This window comes from Sprattus sprattus, assembly GCF_963457725.1.
Source record: "Sprattus sprattus genome assembly, chromosome: 7".
NCBI classification, from domain to species: domain Eukaryota; kingdom Metazoa; phylum Chordata; class Actinopteri; order Clupeiformes; family Clupeidae; genus Sprattus; species Sprattus sprattus.
In genome coordinates this window covers 22,585,972-22,610,044 of record NC_137926.1, presented here as the reverse complement: position 1 = coordinate 22,610,044, position 24,073 = coordinate 22,585,972, and the positions used below count along the sequence as shown (strand labels likewise).

The 24,073-nt window shown below is 49.3% G+C and overlaps 1 protein-coding gene across 1 annotated transcript in view; it reads right to left on the bottom strand.

Annotated features, from left to right (window-relative positions):
• Positions 1-732: 732 nt before the first annotated feature.
• LOC308367762 (breast cancer anti-estrogen resistance protein 1-like) overlaps positions 733-24,073 on the bottom strand; it is a gene marked incomplete at its 3' end in the record, with an annotated part of 49,269 nt that continues 25,928 nt past the window's right edge. Inside the window, exons 2-4 of the mRNA XM_080841752.1 lie at positions 23,278-23,322; positions 1,762-2,472; positions 733-858 (exon numbers count right to left, since the gene is read on the bottom strand). Coding sequence (XP_080697878.1) covers positions 733-858; positions 1,762-2,472; positions 23,278-23,322 — 882 coding nt within the window. The remainder of the gene's footprint in view (positions 859-1,761; positions 2,473-23,277; positions 23,323-24,073) is intronic.

The window sequence follows — 24,073 nt, the reverse complement described above, 5'->3', positions numbered from 1 at the left end:
ATCTGTCTTCAACCCAGCCCTGACCTTGTGCTCACTCGCTGGACCCTGTCAAGACCTCTTTTCTTCTTTCTAGCTCTCTTTTTTCTCTCTCTCTCTTACTTTTCCACTGTCAGAGGTGTTTCTGTGTGTTTTCTCCAGTCTTATCCATGCCAGCAAAGGCAGATAAGTCTATTTGTTTTCCATTAGTCAATCACTATCTGAGCGCATGGCGACCTTCCATCCTCTATCCAGCTCTCACTGAAAAGGTGGAAGGGGGGGGATGGTGAGAGCTGGGAGGGCCAGACCTTTTGCAGAACATAGGGTCAGGGTGTGTGTGTGTGTGTGTGTGTGTGTGTGTGTGTGTGTTTGTGTGTGTGTGTGTGAAGGAGGTATTGGGAGACTGTAGATGCCCCCCCCTGCGGTTTCACAGTCTGCTCTTACGACCCGTACGTCTCCGTTCCATCTTGTCTTGTACTCACCAGCTTGCTAGCGACCTTTTGCGACCTCAGAACAATCTCAAGCCTTCCTGGAACATTCTAGAGCTTGTTCTCCATTTGCCCCCCAGTGACACACTGACTGACTGAGGTGGAGAGACAGGGACACACTCTGAGGAGAATGGCAGTGGTGAGTACTCAGCTGGTAAGGGCCTGTGTGTGTGTGTGTGTGGCTGTGTTTGTGTGTGTGTGTGGCTGTGTGTATTTTTCTCTAGCCTGCCACTAAGTGAACCCGTGTGCGTGTTTGAGGGGTGGAGGGTCACAGCTGTACCTCTCTGCCCCCCGCCCCTAACCTGCCCCCATCATCACACTTCATTTGCCCCTGCCACTGCTCCAACTCCTGCATATGGCAGAGCGAGCTAAGCCTGGCCCCCGGCTCCCCAGTCTCTCCCAGAGGGAGGGGGGAGGGGGGTGTGGGGTGAAGAGGATCCTGCCTGGCGCCTGGTGCCTGAATGCACTAACCTGGACCTGGCGGCCCACAGCAGCAGTCTCCACCACAGCAGAAACGCTGACTCAACCCCCCCCACCCACACACACACACACACCACAGATAACCCCGACCCCCTCACCCCCACCCCCACCCTGCTGCACTCTGCAGCACTGCTGGTACCTGGGGGAGGCTGAGCTGAATTATTTATGTCAAAGCGCAGCATGTCTCTCCACCTCTCTATCCTGCTCGCGCTCAGTGCCTGTCTATTATTCCAGCTCTGTGGCTGCTGGCTTGTTTACAGTGACAGTCTCCGCACTCTCCCTCTCCGTTTCCCTCGTGTCAACACATCTACGTACCGCACTTTTCACGGTTTTCTCTGTTGCTGCCGTTTTAACCGTGACAGCACACCTTCGAGTTGTATTGCTCCATCGGACCGCCAAAGAGGTGTAAATAGAATCACTGAGTAGCTGAGCAGGAAATGTATCCGCAGAGTTTGGGTGAGTTGTACTTTTCTTAGTCACGGCCTCACGCAGAGAGAATGAGCTGAATTAATACACTGGAAATATGTCAGCAGGCCCGGCTATTTTCGACGATGACACACCAGCAGAAGCATAAACATGAAGGAGACTGCAGTTGTGTGAGTCTCTGTGTCTATGTTTGGGTCCTTGGGCACATGTGTGTATCTGTTGGTGTATCTGAGTGGCTGTATGCGTGTTACATCCTGTGACTTTGCTCATCACTCCACAACTGTGTGTGTGTGTGTGTGTGTGTGTGTGTATGTGTGTGTGTGTGTGTGTGTGTGTGGGGGGGGGTTATAAGTGTAGGCACACATTTTTAACAGGCTGGATCGACTCTTACCTTCCCCATGGGTTTGGAGGGGTCCCAGGTCCTACTCTCTAGTGAGGGGGGGATCTGGTAGATGTCCTGAGACTGGTTCATAGAGGGGGGCACCTGGTAAATGTCCTGCCCTATCCCCGGCCCCCCGGCTGATGGGGGCACCTGGTAGATATCCTGCGCCAGCGCACCCATGGACGGGGGCACCTGGTAGATGTCCTTGCCTGGGTACCGTGGAGGGGCACCCTGTTTCTGGGCGAGGGTGGGGGCCTTTGGAGGGGCCTGGGGGCCTGTGGGCACCTGGTAGACGCTGGAGAGGGAGGGCTTGCCATGGTTGGGAGGGAGCATGTAGATACTGTCTGCGTTGGCAGGGGTGCCGGGGGAGGGGGAGGAGTAGGCGGGGTGCATGGCGGTGTACTGAGAGCCTGGTGGGGGCTTGGCGTAAGCCTGTGGGGGCAGACCGAGCTGATTGGGCCCCCCTGGGCTAGCCTGCGACGTAGGCATCGCCTGCTGCTGCTGCTGAGCCTGCAGCTGCTGCTGTTTGTCGTACATGCCCACCAGGATCTTGAGCCGGTTGCCGGGGACGATGCCCTGGCGCCCGTGTAGGGAGCAGAGCCACCATCCATCCAGGCCCTGCGTGTCGCGCTCTAGAACTGTCATGATGTCCCCCTTCCGGAAGGACAACTCGTCTGGAGACTCTGCCACATTGTCGTAGAGGGCCTTGGCTAGAACATTCTGGAAAGGAGAGCAAGAGAGGGAAATCATTAACATGAAGCTCTTCATACATCCAGGCACACAATGACTCACCCTACTGTCTGGGGAAAGGTCAGTGAAGAACAGGTCGTCATTATGAAGTGCAGCCAGCATATACACACACACACACACGCACACGCACACGCACACACACAGTGTCCTCCTCACAAATAGAAAGCAGACTGGGCATGTTTGGTTTTGGTGGCAGTCTGGTGATGTAATGCTAACGACCGCTGCTGAACCCTGAGCTGAGCTGAGTGGCAGGCTTGTGTCAGGGTGGGCTGGCTGACACCGACCCTCCAGGCCTGACAGGGGACTGTAAAAATACCCAGAAGCCACTGGCCCACACATCACGCTACATGGGCTCCATCTGCCCTGAGCAAACAGGGACGCCCACAAGCGCAGGTTTTCTTTGACGCAAGAGCCAATATTTGCTCTCCCCCTCCTCCCAGGCCTCAATTCCCTCTCTTCTCTTCTCTTTCTCGCTCTCTTCTCTGTCGCTCTCTCTCTCTCTCTCTCTCTCTCTCTCCCCTGCCATCAGAGAGGCTGGCGCTGGGCCAGTTCCCATTGGCCTGGCCCCTCTGAGTACCCCTTAATGAAGTGCACTCACCCTGAGCCACTCCATCACACTGGGTCTGCTCCAGCATGAATGGCCTCTTCTCATGTCATCTCATCACATCCCCTGACTTGGTTAGGAGACTAAGACTAGGAGAAAACTAGTGTCAATGATGCTTTAGTCAGTTTTAGACTTCTTACTCTTTCCCTCTCTCTCTTTCTCTTTCTCTTTCTCTCTCTCTCTCTCTCTCTTTCTCTCTCTCTCTCAGTGGCTCTCTTTCCCAAACCACCCATTGAGTGTTTGACTATCTTCTCGACCCCATTGGCTCCTTTCCAAGTGGAGCAGTGTGATGGGGTGGAACAGGGGCTTAGGCCTCCCATCTCTGACCCGCGGAGATCTCTCTCAGCATGGTGCCGCCCCTCTACCTTGCCCCCTGCCCCCTGCCCCACGCCTGGGTACAGATGGGCGATCGCTGGACTGTGGAGCTGGGGATCAGGCTGGCAGAGAGAGTAAGTGCCTGGGGTTTGCCCTGTGAAAGCTGCTGGAGATTGGACTGGCTCACAGTGGGATCATTAGCCTACATTCAGCCGGGACAGAATAGTATCACATCACATGCTGACTGCCTGCTCATACACGCCATTTCAGACTCAACAAAGGTACACACTCACTCTCTCTCTCACACACACACACACACACAAACGTCCGTACCTAAAATACTTTACCACAGGAGGCTGATGGGGTCTGCCGTATTTGTTGGAAGTGTTTGGTCTATTTCACACTCACACACAAAAACCAGAGCTCTGGCATTTAAGAGCACGGGCCATTTGCTCTCTCACACACAGCGCTCCATTATTTATACGCGCCAGCTCTCTGCCAGTCTTCAAGCTCAAAAACAAGAGTGTCTATGTAACGCCAGACAGCAGTCCCAGTACCACAGCTCTAAAGCCGTGTGTGTGTGTGTGTGTGTGTGTGTGTGTGTGTGTGTGTGTGTGTGTGTGTGTGTGTGTGTGTGCCCAGCCAAGCCGATGAGACTGAGTTCATCCCTGCCTGTGTGTTTTTTAAGGGTCTGAGAGCAGCAGCTACATGATGAATGCAGTGTTTGTACGGAGGAATAGAGAGAAGCGAGAGAGAGGGAGAGAGAGAAAGAAAGAAAGAAAGAAAGGGAGAGGGAGGCCTCGGTAGCTTAAAGAATGCTGTGCTTGTGTGGACCGAGGGACAGTCATCCAGTTGTATGCGTGTGTGTGTGTGTGTGTGTGTGTGTGTGTGTGTGTGTGTGTGTGTGTGTGTGTTCTGCGAGGCCTAAAGAGGCTTGTGCTTTACACGGTTCTGCACAATAGCGCCTGAGAGGCTGGACGGCTGCTATCAGCTGTCTGCGATGTCACCACAGAGGCTCACAAAACACACACATACTCACACACACACACACACACAAATCCATGCACACGCACTCAGGCACACGCACGCAGGCACACACACACACAAGCACGCACACACACACACACACACACACACACACACACACACACACACACACACACAGATATAGTGAAGAATAAAAACAAAAGGGACTAATAGCCGAATAGACTTTTTTACTTCTGCAGTTTCATCCACAGAGATCATTATACAGGCATTATACATGGATATGCACACGTCTCACTCACACACAGGTCAAGAAAAGAATGTAAATCACTCGCTTCTGATGTCATATGGCATTTCCTGTTCTATGTTCTTTTGTCTTATTCTCTTGTAATGGCATTTCCGGCTTGTCCGAATGTATGAGGGGGCCTGGTGACATCAGAAAGGCTAAGAAGTGAACTTTGCCTTCTAGAGCAGAAAGTAGCCCAATCTTCTGTTTGCCCAGTTCTCTGTCCCTCCCTCTTTCTCCCTTTCTCACTCCCACACAATCCACTCTTTCTCACCCTCTCTCTCTCTCTCTCTTGTCCCAGTCCTCAGAAACAGGAAGTGTGTGTGGAGTGATTCACATGCAATTTGGATTGGGAGTGAGTTAATAGCTTGATGACTGTGATTATAATCTCTTTTACGCAAAGGAGCGGCCAATCTCCAGCGCACTCACAGATTATGAGAGAACTAGATGGCTCATTGTTGAGGAGGATTTCAGCTCTCTCTCTCTCTCTTTCTCTCTTTCTCTCTCCTATAAGCAAGTCGGAAGTTATATTTGTTATTATCTGTAAACATAATTTCTTTGGGGGATTGCAAGTAGACTTTGTTTCAAATATATTGCACCACACCACTTAGCCCAGACAGACAACTGCTTAGTTTAGACTCAAGTCAGATGGTGATGTTACACATTAAAACACAACTGTTAAATGCTGGCATACGGCAGAGCTTTCTACGGCAGAGCACCAAGCCGTCACCGTGGCAATCACCGGGTCAAAACCTTTTCCTTGCACTCCCTGAGCCGAGAGCAGACGGGGTCGAACTCCAAACTTTATTATCTCACGTGAGAAGAAAGGGAGGAGAGGATAAAGGGCCACTGAGAGAAAGAGAAAGAGAAATAGAGAGAGAGAGAGAGAGAGAGAGAGAGAGAGAGAGAGAGAGAGAAAGAGAAGCAAGGAGGGGAGAGGGGGGAAGAAAGGGAAATTCATCATCGCAGGACTAAAAGTTCATCCATTTGCATTTAAAAGGGTCATGGGCATGAGAGGGGCTTAGGAGGCCACGAGGAGCGAACTCAAACCCAGAGAAAAAGGGGGAGAGGGAAAGAAATAGGGAAGAGACAGAGAGAGTGAGTGAGATCAGTGGGAGAGGGGGGTGGGGGGAGAGGGAGAGGGGGAAAGTGGGGTTTCCACAGGATGGGGTGAGAGGAAGAGAGGGATGCAGGGGAGCTGGGAGAGGGAAGGAAAGGGCTGTGGTGTTCATTCAGACAGGAGCACTGAGCAGGAAGTAATGTGGCAGCTGGTGGAGCGAGCCCTGCACAGACAGGTCAATGGATGGGAAGACACGCAGCGGCGTGTGTGCGTGTGTGTGTCTGAGGACATGAGTGAGAGCGTGTCGATGTAAGTGTAAGTATGTGTGTATGTTTGTGAATGTGTGAGTGTGAGTGTGAGTGTGTGTGTGTGTGTGTGTGTGTGTGTGTGTGTGTGTGTGTGTGTGAGTGTGAGTGTGTGTGTGTGTGTGGTGTGTGTGTATGAGTGTGTGCATATGTGTATGTGTAAGGATTTATGCATGTGTGTGTGTGTGTGTGCCATGGGGAGTGAGGGATTGTGGGGAAATGCCTTTCAATCTCAACCTTTATGTGAATGCACTGGACAAACACTACCAAAGCTATAGGGTGTGTGTTTGTGCGTGTGTGTGTGTGTGTGTGTGTGCTTATTCGACCCAAGGCCAGAAGGGTGGGGGCCCAAACTCTTTTTTTCTCTCTCCACAGCCACAAAAGGCAGGGAGGTGGCAATAAGTCATTTCAGGGGCAGACTATGTTGTTTTATGTCTCAACCATTGTAGTTTTCCTCCCTCCCTCTTTGTTCTCTCCTCCTCGGCCGCGGCCACTCTTTGGTGCAAACACCCCCACCGGCTCCACCATCAAAAGTTTTTATGAGTTCAAAACAGATGGACACCACAGTGAGGACGAGGCAGACACTGTTACTGAAATCACACGAAACCACCTGAGTTTGTCCAAACAAAATGGCTTCCGCTCAAAAGGTAAATATTTCAGTCCATCTTTGTGTTGCTTAGACTTGAATAAAGTACATTGTGTCTCTTCCTCAGGCTTAGGAAGGGAGTGCATATCACCTGCTATCAGGCCACTACACAAAACATTAGTAATGAAAGCACAGTTCGTACAAGGAAAGTTCCCGAAAGCTCAATTTTGTGCTGAGGCGATAAAAGTTTTCCCAAGAAAGAAGACAAAAAACTTTCCATAAACTTTTTTTTATGGGCAGTCTTTGTAAATAGGGTACAGAACATCTATTCTCTCAAGGTCACCAAAGTAAAACAGAAAGATGCACGACAGAACTTTGTGTGTCCATTTGTAGAGAGAAGAGAAATAAATAAAACCGTTTGGAGCATATTTATCCGTGGTCCACAGTGTGACTGCAGTAGCTGTTTCTCTGCGGTGACTAATTGGGCTTAACGGGACCCGTGTGCAGTAAGTGCAGCGAAGCAGACGGTCTATCAGACAGTGAGATCAGTCGGAGCTGTCATCGTGCAGACGGTAACGGGAGGGACCGAGAACTACGAGCCGACGTGACTCAGCCCAGCCGGGGCTCGTGTTGTTTTGAACTTAATCAGTGGAGTGAGTCTGTGCTGAGACGCATTCCAACACACACACACACACACACACACACACACACACACACACACACACACACACACACACACACACACACACACGCACACACACACGCACACACACACGCACACACACACACACGCACACACACACACACGCACACACACAAACCGCACACACACAAACTCTGACAAGCTTTGAATAACACGCTCATTCAGGGAGTTTCTGAAAAAGCTCAAGACCAACTCTGTGTAAAACCCATGACAAAAACTGAAGGTAAACCCCAAACCAGAGTGTTCCACCAAAACAAGACTATGGTGGACACACAGACTAACTTGGATAACATCACGACACCGAGACCACAACTGATCTGGGGAGATCCCACATCTTGATCCCACAGCTGGAATCTACACCAGTGTTATTGTGTGCAGAGACTGCACTGCCCCCAGGGCCTGATTTTTCACCATACCATCGTCAACATGTGTGGAAGCGAGACCAGCCCAGCAAGAAGAAACATGCACATCAAACACAGATACAGAACACAGAGAGAGGGGAACAGACAGGCAGAGAACAGACAGAGCATAAGAGAGTGACTATATGCTGGCCTCCTCTGAAGCAGCATGGCTACTTATAGAAATCTAATTTTGGAATCCTTGAATGGTGGAGTGGGTTCATCTGTGCGTGTCTGGTGAGTGGAAAGAAAAGGTTTGTGTGGAATACTAGGCGAGAGGGAGGGAGAGAGAGGGAGAGAAAGAGAAAGAGAGAGAGAAACACTGCCTTTGGCATTCCCTTTTCAAGTTAAGACCCATCTCCTATTTGCTTGGCTGTCAGCGTCCCACTTACCGTGACATTCCACAGCCTGTCTGCACCTCTCTAGTTACCTTACATTCCACAGGTGGCTCAACACCACCCCATTTACAACCCACTGTACAACACACACAACCTACACCTCACACACACTCGGCCAGACCCACTCCCTATCACAAGACAAACAACCTGCTCCTCACACACACACCGCCAAAACTACTCCCATTCAAGTGTCTTCAAAAACACACTACCATAAACACACATACACACATATACACTGACACAACAGAACATTCCAGAGGAGTCACTAGGCATACACTAACTGCACAATACTGGTTAATCATCAATCACTGAATGATATTCCTGCCAATCGAAACATAGAGTTACTGTTGGCGGCTAGAGTGACTCATCACAAAGGCAGATACACAAACAGCACACTTAAAGCCTGCTGCTTGCCCATCCTTTTTCCTGCCGTACGATGTTGCGACACCGCCAGGGCAAAAAAAAAAAAAACATCTCTGTTCATGTAGCTACAGGCTACAACAAGGCACTGGAGCGCTGCCATTTTCTTCTGGGCTCAGTGGTAGAAAGGAGTGCCAAAGAAAGCACGTCATGAAAACGTGGCCAGCGTGTCTCCAGCCAGGTTTATACAACACAGGGTCACCTCTACTGAGACGATAAGGACTTGGTAACAGATAACAAGACAGCGCTCTGGGTTCAGACAGCCGCTTGCACTTGCATACCAAGAACTCCTTCTCCGCATGTCCCTCAGAGAAAACAAGCCCTCATCACTGCAAAACCATGCACAGAATCCTGCCCCTTGCCCAGTCACATATCCAAAAATTACAGCCTGCGATGGGCCTATTGGCTCTCTCTTCGAGAATGGTTTGCAACGTCATTGTGACCTCAGACCAAAATTCCAGTGGTCCGAGATGAATGACGAGGCCAGAAATTGGAGAAGGGACCCGAAGGTTTCTGCCTGTCTGGAAAAAACAACGAGGGAGCACACATACAGTACAGGGAACATAGAGTTCTCAGAGGGAGCAAGAGGGCCTCGGATCGTGGTGACAGGGCAAAATGAGGTGCGACTGGAAATCGCGAGGCTACATTTTTCTTACAAATACCCCCCTAAAACGAGCTCATACCGCTTCACAGCGTTACTCAGGGACATGCGATGACAGAGGTAACGGCTGGCTCTGCGTGCAGATGCGGCCCCGGATCTCACCCAGAGCCGCGCCAGAGGCGGCCAGCCTCTATTAGGACTGGAGCTGGAGCAGCTAATCCCAACCTCCACCTTCCTCCGACTCCCTCCGTTGGGCCACCCCTGCCCCTGTGATTTTGTCGACATCAAAAGCAGCTGCGCTAATACGACCGTACAGAAATGACTGCCTATCACCTCATGCTAACCCGCCGGGCGGCAGAGCAGGCGTGTGACCGCAGCCGAGCCGCGTTCTGATCTCCTCCCTTATCTGCCAAAGCTTCCGTCTCAATCTCTGAGTCTATCCCCGCCTCAGATTGGCACAATTATCCCCACAATAGGCAGGTGCCTCAGGGAAAGAGGAAAGGAGAGGAGAGAGAGACAGAGAGAGAGAGAGAGCGAGAGAGAGAGAGAGTGCGGTCTGACAGCAGCAGCAGTGGCAGAAACTCATGCCCCAAGGCTGTGGGATTTGCTGGGAAGATTGCGCTGGTGTTGCTTGGTGTCTGGAGGTGCTTCAGGCTGGATGGCTGCTCCACTATGTTTAAGGGATTAGGAGTGATAGCAGCGAAGCCACATGTGCTAAAAAAATAAAACAGCAACTGCTGTCGAAACCTGCAGTCTAGCGGATTTGGGGAGGGGAGAGTGTGACATTACTCAAGGTTCAGCAGTTCTAAAAACACCACCACAGCTCAGTCGACCGCAGAGAAGACTTGCACGTCATGTCACAGGTTATACTTACATGATTAAACATAGCAACACGTACGGCAAAATGCTTATTATGTGCATGAGCTACATTACAGTTCTTAAGGATGCTGGGCTGGCTGTCTGTGCAGCTTAACATGACTTCTCCTACTGTGTGTAGAGTAAGGCTATGATCATATTACGGCTTATTCATCATCTTAAGTTAGTGTGCGCATTCGTGACACACTCACACGCATAATACCTGTGTCATGAGGGACCCACCCTGTTAACCTGCTATTTGCCCAACCCTGACTCACCCTGTGTATCACCTCTCCACAAGTCCATGACCCTTTAACCCTCCTTCCCATCTCTAATCTCTCCCAGCGAAGGGCTTCTGGGCTGGGCTGCGCTGTGGGCGCTGTCAGACCCCCCAGTGGGCACCGTGAGAAGGCTGCTGGAGGAATTTCCCTCCCAGCAACTCTATCTGGGGCTGGTGAGTCGGGGATGAGTCAGGGGGTTCACGCTGGGGGGCCAGAGGACCTTGGGATACTTGGCCTAATCCAGCTCCTCTCTATCTATCTCTCATGGCCTGGGCTGAGCCTGGGCTCTCTCTGCGCCCCTCTTGGAGGACCCCCTCACAGTCACGGCAGCGTGAGCCACCACTGTTTACTTTAGCGCGTGAATCACGGCGGGCCCTAAAAACAGCACAGACTGGAGGCCTACTGAGAGCCAATTGTGGCTAATTATCGGACATATCCACAGCAGATTTCAAGAGATGTCTGCAGAGGTAGTGTTCATTTATAGACAATAATTTGTTTTTGGGATCATCACAGACTAGTGCTTTGACTACAATTGAAATTCAAAACAGCAACTTCAAATGCACAACAATTCAGTCTGAGAAGCCTAAAGCTCCCAGGCATTCAAAATGAAATAACTGTTACCACTGCCTAAATGAGTCAAAATCAAGAGAGGGAGAGCAAAAAACAACTGTGAACGCAGAGTTGTGCGTGGGTTGTTTTGTTGATTGGGTAATTGCTGGCCTGTCCCAATACGCACCCCAGCAGTTGAGGGGAATATCCCAGCTCGCTCCGGGGGGTCTGCCCTGGAACTGAGGAACGCTATCTGCTGTCAGGCGGAAATACAGCACAGCTCGCAACATTTAAATACCAAAGGCCCTACACAGGGCTACGAGCTGACAACATGCCAGCACACTCAGACAATGGCAACGAGCGGAGCATGCTGGTTGCTAGAGCTCTGAGCAGCCACTTTTTCAGTCTATCTCTCTCTTTCTCTCTCTCCCTCTCTCTCTCTGTCCTTTTCCCCCTCTGTCTTTCTTTCTGCCTCTCTCTTGCGGTTTTCCTCTCTATCTCCCCTCTCTGTTTCTTTCTTTCTCTTTCTCTCTCTCTCTCTGCTCCCACCATAAAACCTTAATCTTTCAACTTTCTCCTGACTCAGCAGAGAGGCAGCACAGCGCCGCAGCTCCACGTCTCTCTCTCTCTCTCTCTACACTCATCCTGTTCAAAAAGCTGTCGCGCTTTTCACTCAATCTCGACAAAAAGCCTGAGACTCTTTATAGTCCCAGACAAAAAAAAAGAAAGGCACTGAGAAAATACACATCAAAAGCCACCTCACACAGCAGGTCTAGCACAGAGAGGGAGAGGGAGAGGGAGAGAGAGAGAGAGAGAGAGAGAGAGGGAGAGACAGAGAGGGAGAGAGGGAGAGAGAGAATAGAATCCTGTGCTCTTTATTTCATTACTGTTTTTACCTCTAAATATGTTGGGCCTGACACAGCACAAGAAGGTCTTTCATTCAGATATGAAAGCATGAAAAAAACACACAAACACACACACACACACAAACCTTCAAAAAAGCATGCCAAACTCTGGCCGTCTCACACACAAAGGTTAGAAGGAAAAGAAACACACAGTTAATGTTAACCCTGGTTTGTTTCCTTCACCCCTTTTCTTCTCTACATCCAGTGACTCTCACAGCTGAAGCATTTAGCGAACTGACCGTTCTCACAGCAATGAGAACAGCAAACACACACACACACACACACACTCACCAGATAATTCATTTTCAGCCCCCTTCTGAGAGTTGCTGTGACTCCAGACGAGAGTTAACGGCCCCGTTATCTGGCCAAGGAAAAAGTCCCTGAAACCGGCCACCTCGAGTTAAAGTTCCCTGTTGTCTCCACCGCCAGAAGGGAAAAAAGAAACGAATCGGGCAGATCCTAACACATTCTCCAGCTCCGTGATCTCAGAGGGCAAGAATGAGAGTATCCCATACACTCTGCCTCTCTCTCTCTCTCTCTCTCTCCGTACGTCTGTGCTAAGCTCTTTCTCCGACTCCCTTTCTCCCTCCCCTCTTCAGTCTCCATAGCCAAAGGGAGGGAGGGAGGGAAGAATGCACAGTAACCCGACACCCTCCTAGTTCCTGCTCAATCCGGACATTCCCACTCTGAGACGCTGATTGGCTGAAGGAGCTCTTCTTATGCTAATGAGCGCTGGCCTCTCTCTCGCCCCTGCCTGAGAGGAATGTTTAGTGTGCCTCTGTTCGGACCTCAGGGACACACACGCACACACACATTCACACTCATTTTTGCTATTTCTTTTCTCTCCTTGCACGTAACACACTTACACACCTCCCCCATCCACTTCTACTCTTCTTTGAGACATGCAGATTCTTCGTCTCTTCTCTCTCTCTCTCTGTCTGCTTGTAGTGAGACTTATTTTCCACCTTACAGAGCCTCTGTTTCTTTGCTTTGTGGCTCCCATAACCAGTGGAAACGACTAAATCAACATAGTGCTTACTATACTACACTTCTGAGGAAATGAAGAGAGACCTATACGACACATGCATGTATGTTTACACTGAGGAAATGTATAGAGTGAAAAGCATTAACACAGAAGCAAAACTCAATTTTGAGGGCTTAAATGAATTGAAGAAACCAAAAGGCGCCCAATTGCTGTGTCAATGTGCGTGTTTGTGGGGTATGAAGCCGCTTTGGCTGTAGACATGAAAGCCCCATTCATATGATGATCGCAGTGTATGATCCTCACACCCTCAAGCCTAAACCCTGGCAGTGACGTCACACTCTTAGTTTTTCACACAGCAGTGACACGGTCAAGAGGTCAAATTAGGGTCCAGCTCTGTGATCAATACCCTTACTCACACACACACAACCACACATGCACATACAAACACACACACACACACACACACAAAACCACAAGCTTGGAGGAAGAACTTGATCATGAAACACTCCCTCACCACAAAAACGAGTTACCACCCAACCAATCAAAGAACAAAATGCTCCTTTATGTTTGTCTCTACCTACAGCTGGTTCAGACATAAGAGGCTGGGGACCCCACTGCTGGAAGGATTGTGTGAGGTAGACAGCCCAGACGCGTACTCTTCTCACACCCCATGGGTTCATCGTCCCATGAGCCCCCGCTCCTGGGGTTGGAGGTTAGATGTTGAGGTAGCAGGCGGCACTGTTAGGCATGAGGGGCACTCAGTTCACTCAGAGGGAGGGCCAGAATTAAGACAGCACGGCTGGTGTCACATCAAAAAGCTTCCCCCCACCTTGATTTAATGCGCCTTGGGAATTTGTGAGCTCTTATCTTGACACTGTGGCTGTCTTTTCAGGCTTGGGTGGCGGTGGCGGGGTGCTGTGCCTGGTCTCCATGGAGACTGAGCTGCTCATCCACTCACGCCATGACGCACTTTCAAGAGATGGATTCCAGTGGTTCCCTGAGTCTCAGACATCAACAAACACACACACACACACACACACACACACACACACACACACACACACACACACACACACAACACACACACACACACACACACACACACACAAACAGACCAGTACAGATACTAATGCGTGCACACAGACATAAGCACACACACTCAGACACGCAAATCAAATTATTCTGTTTCTGCGCTGTCTCAGGGGAACACTGAGACTGTCACACACACTCTCTCGCAGTGAGATCACAGCTGTCAATTACACTGTAGGGCTGGTGTCACCATGGAGATTATTCTATCGCGTCAGGCACCATTTCAATTAGCACCCCCTCCCGCTCATAAGCTAATGAACTCCCCCCCCAATCCCCATACCCTACACCTCACACCCAACCCCCCCCCCCCACAACAAAGGCAGGCAAATGGGGAGGGAGGGGGTGCTGAGGGAGAGACACTGATCCTGACTGACACGCGCATCAGGGCTGAACCAAGCTACTACAGAAACATGCCTTCCAAACACCCTCACACACTGATGGTCCAAACCCCCCTCGAACACTGATGGTACATCCCACCGGACATTACAAATTCCAGCTTCCTTTGGAATGCATGTGGGCCAGATAGGTCATCAGAACCACACCTGGTCAGCGCCAAAGAATATCTGCTATGTGGGTCCACCAGTGTAAGTCTTTGTGAGTGAGAGAGGGACAGAACCACTGGACTCTGTCTCTCAGCCTTGCTGTGTGCACTCACAGATACTCATGAGGAGCTGTGCCCTGCTGTCCTGCTGTCTGGGGTGAGTGTGGGTCCGTGTGGGGCTGACTCTGGACTCTGGGTGAGACACTGGTTTTATTGTGTGAGCGCAGGGGTTGGCAGAGGTCCTGGTCCAGTGGCGCGTGCATTCTTTCACACCTACACACTGCCCGGCCCGTTACTGGCCCTGGAGTACTGTGCCCCTGGTCTGTTCCCAACTGTAACCCCCCACCCCCCCACACACACACACACACACCAACCCACTCATGGTCGGACCGACCCGGCCACCTTCGTCATGGACACATTCAGCACATGCCTGACAACCCCGGCTCCCCTCGCCAGCCCACTCTGCAGAACAGGGCTGGCTTTGAGGACAACAGATGTGGGTCACGTCAAGTGCGAATATGGAAATCCCATTTCCTTCTGAATTGAGGTTAGGACGTGTCTTTTTTTCCTCTCTCTTTCTTCTCTCTGCTTTTTTTCTTTTCCCTGTCGGTCAGAAGTCATTTAGCGCTGAAAAACATGTCTAGGAGGATTTAGTCCTTTGGCTGTCCCACAGATCACATTGAATTGAGGCTTGCAAACTCCTGCGGGCCCCAGATGTCATGTGACATTTTGAGAGGTCAACAGAAACCCGGTAGCAGTCTCAGAAAGGATGGGATGCTTTATTTAAAATAATAATAATAACACAACAATATGTGGGCAACCGTCATTTAAATCATTGTCACACAGTCTCTTAAACAGCTGAGGGCAAACAACCTACCCAATGATAAAAAGTCTCCCCAAAACAAGGCAGTAATATACAACTTTCACTATGTTAAAGGATGATTTTGGCCCCCTATGTCTCCCAGGGAGGAAAAGCTATTTTGACAAACTCAATGTTGTCAGTCTGTGTCCGGAATCTACACACATGAAACAATGAAAAAATGCACAACTACTATTTTATGGTTGGTGGGTGCCACTCAGACGGCAGTCTTCAAGGCTGATGTGAATGCATTCTGGACAATCTAGTAGAGTAAATCTTGATTGGAATAGTTGTTTACCTTACAATAACTTGCAATAGACCTCTTCAGCTGTGTTAGCAAGTTACCACTGCCACCACCAGGCTTAATCAGGAATCTGCTACTCTGCCAGATAGCTAGCGCTAAATCTTCATAGGCTCAGCTTTTTGGTTCATCAGCTCATCAAAACTTAGTTCTAGGTCCTTTATCCTGTTGGTAGCGCATCCTACCACACAGCACCTTTAAGCGTTTAAAACAAATTTGCTAGCAGAAGGAAAAGACAAGGAGGCACCTTCACGCAATACAAAGTCAATGGAGAATGATGAATTGTAAACCCTTCCGGTGTGGGCGGAACTTAATTGCATTCTGTCTCTATAGACTGCTCACTGTGGCTGTATCTACAGACTGCTCAGCACTGTGGCGTATCTATAGACTGCTCAGCACTGTTGAGACAGTGAGAGTGAGGGCACTTACACCTCTGGATTCAGCTCAGTAAAGAGCGATGTCATATAAATCGACTACATAAACGGATTAATCAAATCATCATACAGGATGTGCTTATACCACTCATTCATGCAATCATTTCCCTTAACATCCGAAACCTTTCACACGTTCCGCTGTAGATACTGAAGGTCTTAAAACACTCTTCTCAGTCAGGATGAGACAGATGCTGGCTGTGTCCTTACAATGTGAGATTTTACATCCTCAGTTAAAGGGGCCATTTAAGATACTGCACCGCTGATGGTAATTCGGGGTTAATTAGTTCGGTCCTGATGACTATAATCAAAGCACGATTCTCATGGCCCATTCCATACTCAAATACACATCACAACCATTCATAGTGTGGAGGGCATCCGGTGTAGTGTGTGTGTGTGTGTGTGTGTGTGTGTGTGTGTGTGTGTGTGTGTGTGTGTGTTGTGTGTCTGCATTTCTCTGTTGTGACTTCATGCAGGGGGTTGTGCGAGCCAAAACAATGCACATCCTTGTGTTCTTTCATATCCGTGCCTCCAGCCAAAAGCAGCCTTCACGCAGCTTTGAAGGACATAAAAAGAAAGAGTCTTTCTCTGGTTCTACCCTCTGATCCTCGGTCCCGCTGAGCACCCTGTCACCAAGGCCTTTTGACCACTTAGCAACGAGGACGCTGAGACAAAACCCCCGCCACAAACAGACCAACATGTTGCGAACAGACACACACACACACATACACACAGAAGCATTTTCGAACGAACACGCTTCACGCATATGCACGGGATCCCACAAATTCTCACATGCGCACAGACATGCTGACCACACACAAAAAGACAAACGCATTCACACACACGTGCGCACGCACACACACACACACAAACACATTATGCTCAGAGGTAAACACGTCTTGAATGCTTCTCCCAGAATCTATTCTCTCACAGGATGGTTCACCACAGGTTTCAGAGGGCCCTGACTTATCTGCCTGACTTCAGACTGGCAGTTTGCCCAAAGCCCGCTGGAGTTGCAACGCACACCCCCCACTCCCCAACTACTCCAGGCCCCTGTTCCCCCCTCCCTGCGATAGCGGATAAGACCCCTCTATCTGTGCAGAGACAGGAAAAAACAAGCCACATCCCTGCTCCCATAAAGGAGGAATAATGGCTGCGTGAGCGTTTACAAATCCATTCCCGGGAGTAATGGGATTGATGGAGCTCGCTCAACCTTAATTTCCATAGATAATTGCATTTGTTTATTTTCCTATTTCAAATTTCTCCGATTTTCATTTACTTTCTTATCGGTGTGACACGCTAATGCGCTGGGATGATTAAAACCCACAAAGCACATCTTCCTTTTGTGTGCAAATGTGTGTATGTATATATGTGTGTGTGTGTGTGTCTGCGTGTGTATGTTGTTTTTGTTCAACTTCACAGATCTAACTCTTCCACAGCGAAGGCAGCCCGTCTGCAGTCATGTCGCTAATTCTCATTTCTCCGTTGTGGGGAGATTGCCATTAGTGAGGCAGGAAGCTAATGGCATTATCAGAGGCGGTGGCAGACAGTAGTATGGGAGTTTATTGTGTGTACACGTGCCTGTGCATTGAGAGTATGCTGTATATGTGTATGTGTATATGTGTGTGTGTGTTTGCAAGTTTCTCAGAAAGAGCTCCACCCATGCAATACTACCAACTCCTTCCCCACTCACCTCCAATTCATGAAAGAGAAATTAAATCAACTTGTGCAGCAGCCATCTAATGACATGTGTAGGTGTGCAAGGCTTGCATGTCTTGCATGCAAACTTACCATCCTCTTTTCTAACCTGGTTGGCCTCAATTATCTATACACACACTGAGAGAAAACTCAAAGGTCCTGCTTTACACGACACGAAACATACCAAGGTAGAACAAAGTAACACACACTTGATACCTGACATACCCACACACACACACACACACTCACTTTAGTTCATTAGTTAAGTACATCTAGTTAGATTACATTTTGTGTTTAAATTTTTTGATCATTTTTATACAACTATTTTTTTGTGATTGTATATGCTGGTTTTAATTTTGCACAGGAGTAAATGCCGCCAACCTCCCCTATTCAGAACTCCAAAGACCTTCAACCTTTACTAGCGATTGATACGTAATTTTGGTTGCAGTTATTAAGTTAAAATTAGGGTAGAATTGTTTATGCCTATCCAGTCGGCTGAGATCACCAACATTATCTTGGTATAAGATAATACCCTCGTGAGGAAAGTATTAACATTTTTGCATAATTGCACCCACATTTTCTTGGTGCCCATCCACACTTCCATTGTACCGACACATTCAACTGATTTTCTTCTCCTGCTCTTGTTATAACCTTTACTCCTTTATTACTCCACTTTACTACCTCAGTCCTTTATCTGTGCTCTGATCTGTGCACATGAGAAGGATCTAAAACAGGTCCACTGAAGAATGGAGCTCCTGGAGCTGGCTGGCCTACAGAGACTGCAGTGACAAATGACACTGCTACCCTCCCGTTGACACAACAGACGAAAGATGTGGGGCACAGTATTGTTCTCTGCATATCATCTCACACAGCCAATCCCAAACACAATAAACAAACACACACACACACTTGCTGGGATAATTGCACAGAGCCAAGAACACACAGACACAGAGTGAGAAACCCAAACACACATACACGGAAGTCCTCAGGTCCCCTCCCCCCTCTGGTTCTGTGGAATGTTGGAATGTGGGGCTAACTTTACCATAACGGCAGTCTCCCCAGCCATCATTTCCAGGAAGAGGAACCTTTTTCCTATGGGCAGGGCTCCCTAACACAGTGACCCTGAGGAGCTGAATCACTCTTTAAACATGCAGTTTCAGAGTTCCTGAACCAACTGGGCCCTAATTACCTAACTCTCGAGCGCGAGGAAACCTGGGCCGAGACTTACTGCTGAATTCCTCCGGGATTTATACTCTCTGCACTTCTGGCAGCACAGTGTGTTGTGCGTTCTGAGATGACTTTAGCAGAGGGTGAGACGAAGAGAGTGAATGGACTCTACAGCTCTTTGTCCTGTGTTTTCAGAAGTGCCATCAGCACGTGACAATGACCTCACACAGTCCCACTCTCCCTGTCTTCACACCAAATATTAGCCAGGTTGGAGTTAGCCTGACAGTCCAGCCATGACCAGACCTTCACTATACATCCAAGTTAGGTTGATCAATTGTGAATTAGATTTGATCATTGATCATCAACTGTCGAGTCTTATTGCCCCCCCCCCCCCCCCCCCCAACAGACAGTGTGACTGTCCATTCCTGTTGCTTTCCCCCTGCCTGACACTCTGAAACTCTTCCCTGCAAAAGTACTTACTGTTACCAACTGCCCTCTTACCATCAACATGTGTGAAAGCCCTCTAACTGACCCATAACCATCAACCTGTACTGAAGATGTCCCCTCTGAGCCCTATGTGTTAGTAGAGACCAAGACCCTAGACCAAGATGCAATACTGTAGGGCAATATCACCTCAACCAAGAGAGGTGAACTAGCGCAGAGGGCCGCCTCTGATTCTGACAGGCCATCAGTAACCACCACCTAATGTAATCTCATTACAATTCTCAGGAAAGTGTGACCACCGCTTAATTTAATCTCATTAGTCAAACGCGGCCATTCATAACTGCCAAACTGCAGTGTGCGTGCCGAGGCGCACGTTAGAGTCCGATACCAAATAACAGAGAGCTGATGGAGTCAGTGTTTGTGAGGGAGGAGGATGCCGGTCCCTATCAGTCCCATTCACTGAGGGCTTGTTTTGGAGGATTTGTTTTTGCAGTCATTAGGGAAAACACATTGTCTCCGCACAGACACGAGAACACGGGAGGTCGCGCTGCTCTGAGAATCCTGTGTGCGCGGCTCTGCATAACCATGACAGGCCAGTGACAGCTAATGAAGAATCGCTTGACACTTTGGGTCAGGGGTCAAAGTTCAACGGAGAGTTCTGATTTTGTGGCGTTTCAGATTTCTGCGGCTCTGGCTGCCTGCTGCATTCCTCATGGCAAGGCCGTGCACCCTCCCCTTCCGCCTCTTGCTGGCCAATCAGAGGTCAGCTCTTCCAGGAGCCTCTGCATTTGATTGGTGGAGAACTTAGCTATGCTGGCTAATTAAACACACCAGCTGCATTCTTGGCATAGACAGTCAATGCAGATCTTTGCTGATCCAGCCATCTTTTAATCTCCATCTAGCAACCTCAGCAACCACAAGTATGGCATTCCCACTAGAGCGAAATGCAGCACTTTAAGAAGCTGTGCCAAAGCTGATGACTTCTGATTGTGGTCGATGCTTAGGGAAAAATACAGTCACTTTTCATAACGGGGCAGGGCTAAAAGCCTATGAACAGCGATACAACATTATTATATAATAAATCTCACTTCTCACATCATTATATTCTACAGCATGTTGAGGTTGTGTGGCAGAAAGCTGAACATAATCACAGTAAAACACAGTATCTGGATGAGCCTTATAGGAACCACCCTCAGTGGATGAAACAACACTGCTCTACTGCCTCAAGGAGCTGAGAGACATTAAAACTTAAAACATGGAAGCATTATCATGTATCAGGTTTCATTCAAACATCTGAGCAACGCAACAGCAATAAACTAGCGCTAATGGAACTGAACAGGAAGGAAACTGAATCTCGCTTGCCAATGTAGATGTATCCCTGCAAGACCTCGGGACGTCTAATCCGAGCTGAGATTTTTGCACTCTGCCACTGCAGCGTTTGTTTCCTAAATGGGAATTCCTTGTCCGACGTTCATTTCCGCTGTCGGGTGTCTCGAGTTTGGGAAGGGACACATTCTGCTCGGCCTCTGAAGGCAAGAGGTTAAGGGTAGAGGCATCCTCATACCCACCCTCTCAAGAGAAGCAGTCCACTCCCTGGGGAAGAAGTGGAGTGTGTGTGTGTTTATGTGTGTGTGTGTGTGTGTGTGTGTGTGTGTGTGTGTGTGTGTGTGTGTGTGTGAGTGTGTATGTGTGTGAGTGTGTGTGTGTCTGTGTGTGTGTGAGTGTGTGTGTGTGTGTGTGTGTGTGTGTGAGTGTGTATGTGTGTCTCTGTGTGTGTGAATGTGTGTGTCTGTGTGTGTTGGGGGGATGATGTACATCCATCACCCCAGTGAGATACAGTGCCAGTGGGGTCAGGGCACCAGTACAGGCCAATGAAATACGACCCTCATTCACCAGGGAGTGGAATGTCTCTGACAGTTGGGGTGGATCGGGGGGGGATTTTTGTTGCCCTTTTGACCTTTTACCCTACAAACCAGACTGAGATCTGCTGTTTTACACCCACCGAATGGGGGCAGATGGGAGTGCCTCTTTTAGCCTTCCCTCCTCCTCCCCGTTCAACACACACACACACACACACACACACACACACACACACACACACACACACACACACACACACACACACACACACACGCGCCCATTCACTCTTCCCCAGCCCCCTCTTTGACCAGTGGCCCTCTGTGGATGACATCATCTTAAATGCCAATTTGCAGGTCACAGAGGTCACCCAGTGCTGGCATTCCCATTTGGGTGTTGTGAGTCGGCCCTCTGACAGACTCCAGGCTCCAGGGCTTTGGGAGGAGGGGGGGAGGCCTCTAATGAGCTGATCCCTATCTGCTGCCGCCGGGCTCTTTGATGCATCGCACGTGCCGTTAACACTCATCCCGATAATCTACACACACGTGGTCTCTTGTCACCCTCAACCCACAGCTCACATGGTGCACCCTTTGTGTGTCAGGCTTGAGACGCATCGGTATGGTCTCATTAGTGTGTCCCTATGTCCCCCCTCCCAGTCCGTCTCAAAGGGGCAACGATAAGATGACACTGAGTGGGACAACAGACAGTCATTGTGGGACTGGCCAGGCACATTATCCAGAGTGCCACCGCCACCTGTCAGCACGATTCCAGATTTAGTCAGGCATTTCCCTTTAACCTTGAAAGGCGCCTGGCTTAAAAATAAAAGGAGCTTCGTGTATACTGAGCCTGCAGATGACTGTTGTTTCTTGTTGGCCATGAACTCATTCGCCAGGTTAGACAGCAGCACATTTCTGAGATGGCACACAGCAAAAGAGGAGAAGGGATCTCCTGAATTGGAGAGGCCAGCAGTGCAGGTTTGAGCCACTAGGAGGAGCTCACGAGGCCCACGTTGCCAATCAACTCATGATTTGCCAATCAACAAGGGGGTGGGATGCACACCACTCCTTGCAGCAGGATCTGACACTGAAACCACCACTTCTGAAATCAGACACATAAATCATCATGGAGTGTGGAGAGGGAAGAAGTATGACTCCATCACAGTCGCTTTCCCTCCCTCTCGCTCTCTCTCTATCTCTCTCTCTCTGCATTTCTCTTACTCTGTCCATCCACAGAGCAGCATTCTCTCCAGAGCCCTGTGGTAATCATCGCTAGCGGGTAAGGTGAGAGGTCGCAAGATGGCGGGTTTGATGACAGGTTAGGAACGTTCCTGTCGGTCGGCTAATCACAGTCTGTCCTCTCATTCTCCCCCCTCTCTCAGTCTCTTCTTAACCTCCCTCTCTTCTTCTCTCCCTCCTTCCCTTCTTATTTTCACCTCCCTTCCTCAGCCAGCGGCACACGACACACAACGGCATGATCTATCATGGCGCAGGATCTACTTCAGGAAGGAAGAACGCCCATGCTGATGGGCTGGTAATCTGGGCTTCATTCAGAGACAGAGCTCCTCACAGTGTGGGTCTACGATCCCAAGTGATGGGGCGCGGCAGAGGGAGAGTAAGAGAAAAAGAGAGAGAGAGAGAGGATGGGAGAGGAGGCATGGGAAAGGAGTCGCAGATGACAAGAGGAAATTAGACAGAGGAGAGAATCAGAGAGGGGAGGAGAGGAGGAAAGGAGAGGAGAAGAGGGAGGAAGGGGCATGTAGAGAGATTGGATGTGATGGAAATGGCAAGCAGTGAAAAGGGAACAAATGAGGAACGAATATAGCAGCTGCTCTGGGCTTTTCATTTGACTTTCAGGCCCAAATAACAGATTAGAAGAAAAACTGAACCAAAAAAAAAACCCAAACATGCATACACACACAATCCATGTTAGATTTTTTTTCCTAGCTAGTATGAACCAATCAAAGCCAAGCAGCACTGCAGCGGATCCAGTGCTCAGTGTCTCATTCTATGCATCTAATTCTGTGGCGGCACCCTTCAAAATCTCTTGTCTCCCCGAGGCAGCCTGTCCCAGAGGAAAAGCCCATGCGTAATTCTCTGTACACACACACACACGCATACACATACACACACACACACCGTGCTGTTCGCACCTACCTCCGCAGAAGCCCCCTGCAGGCAGTCAAATATTTTACAGAACACCTGGAAGGGGTGGGAGCATGAAGGGGAGGACTTAGTGAGACAAAATGGCACAAGGCAAAAACACAGCAGAGAGACAGCAGCTTGCCTTCACGACAGCAAGCTGTCAATTTTCCAGCACACATTTTAAATGTATCTCAATCCTCGAAAGAGGGGCAAAATCAACAACCACACGGCCAGATAGACGCACACACGCACACACACACACACACACACACACACACACACACACACACACACACACACACACAGATAAACACACATCCACACACACATATGCATTTTTTAAGGGACCTGTGTTCACACAAGTATGCTCCATTAGTTGTAATAACATGAGACCAACCATGTGAGGTTGGCTGCGAATTGAAGGAATTGAAAAGGCGACATGGCTGTCGAGTGTGTGTAAGTGGATGGATGAGTGAGGGTGTGTAAGTGGGTGGATGAGCGTGTGTGTGTGTGTTCGCGTGTGAGCAAACACATTGACACGTCCGCACACGAGAGCTCGTCAGCATCCACGCGCCTGCCTATGAGTTTACACTCCTGCCAAAGCTCGGCCCTGACCTGTTGCATTCTGCACTGCTTGTTCTGTCCCGTACAAATGCACACACAGAAATTAACACTCACACACACACCCACACACACACACACAAATAACACACACTAACCAAAAAAAACAGCAGATTGTTAAAGGATAAAAATATTGTTTATATTTTGAAAAGGCAACAACATATTGAACGACATGATGTAACTATTT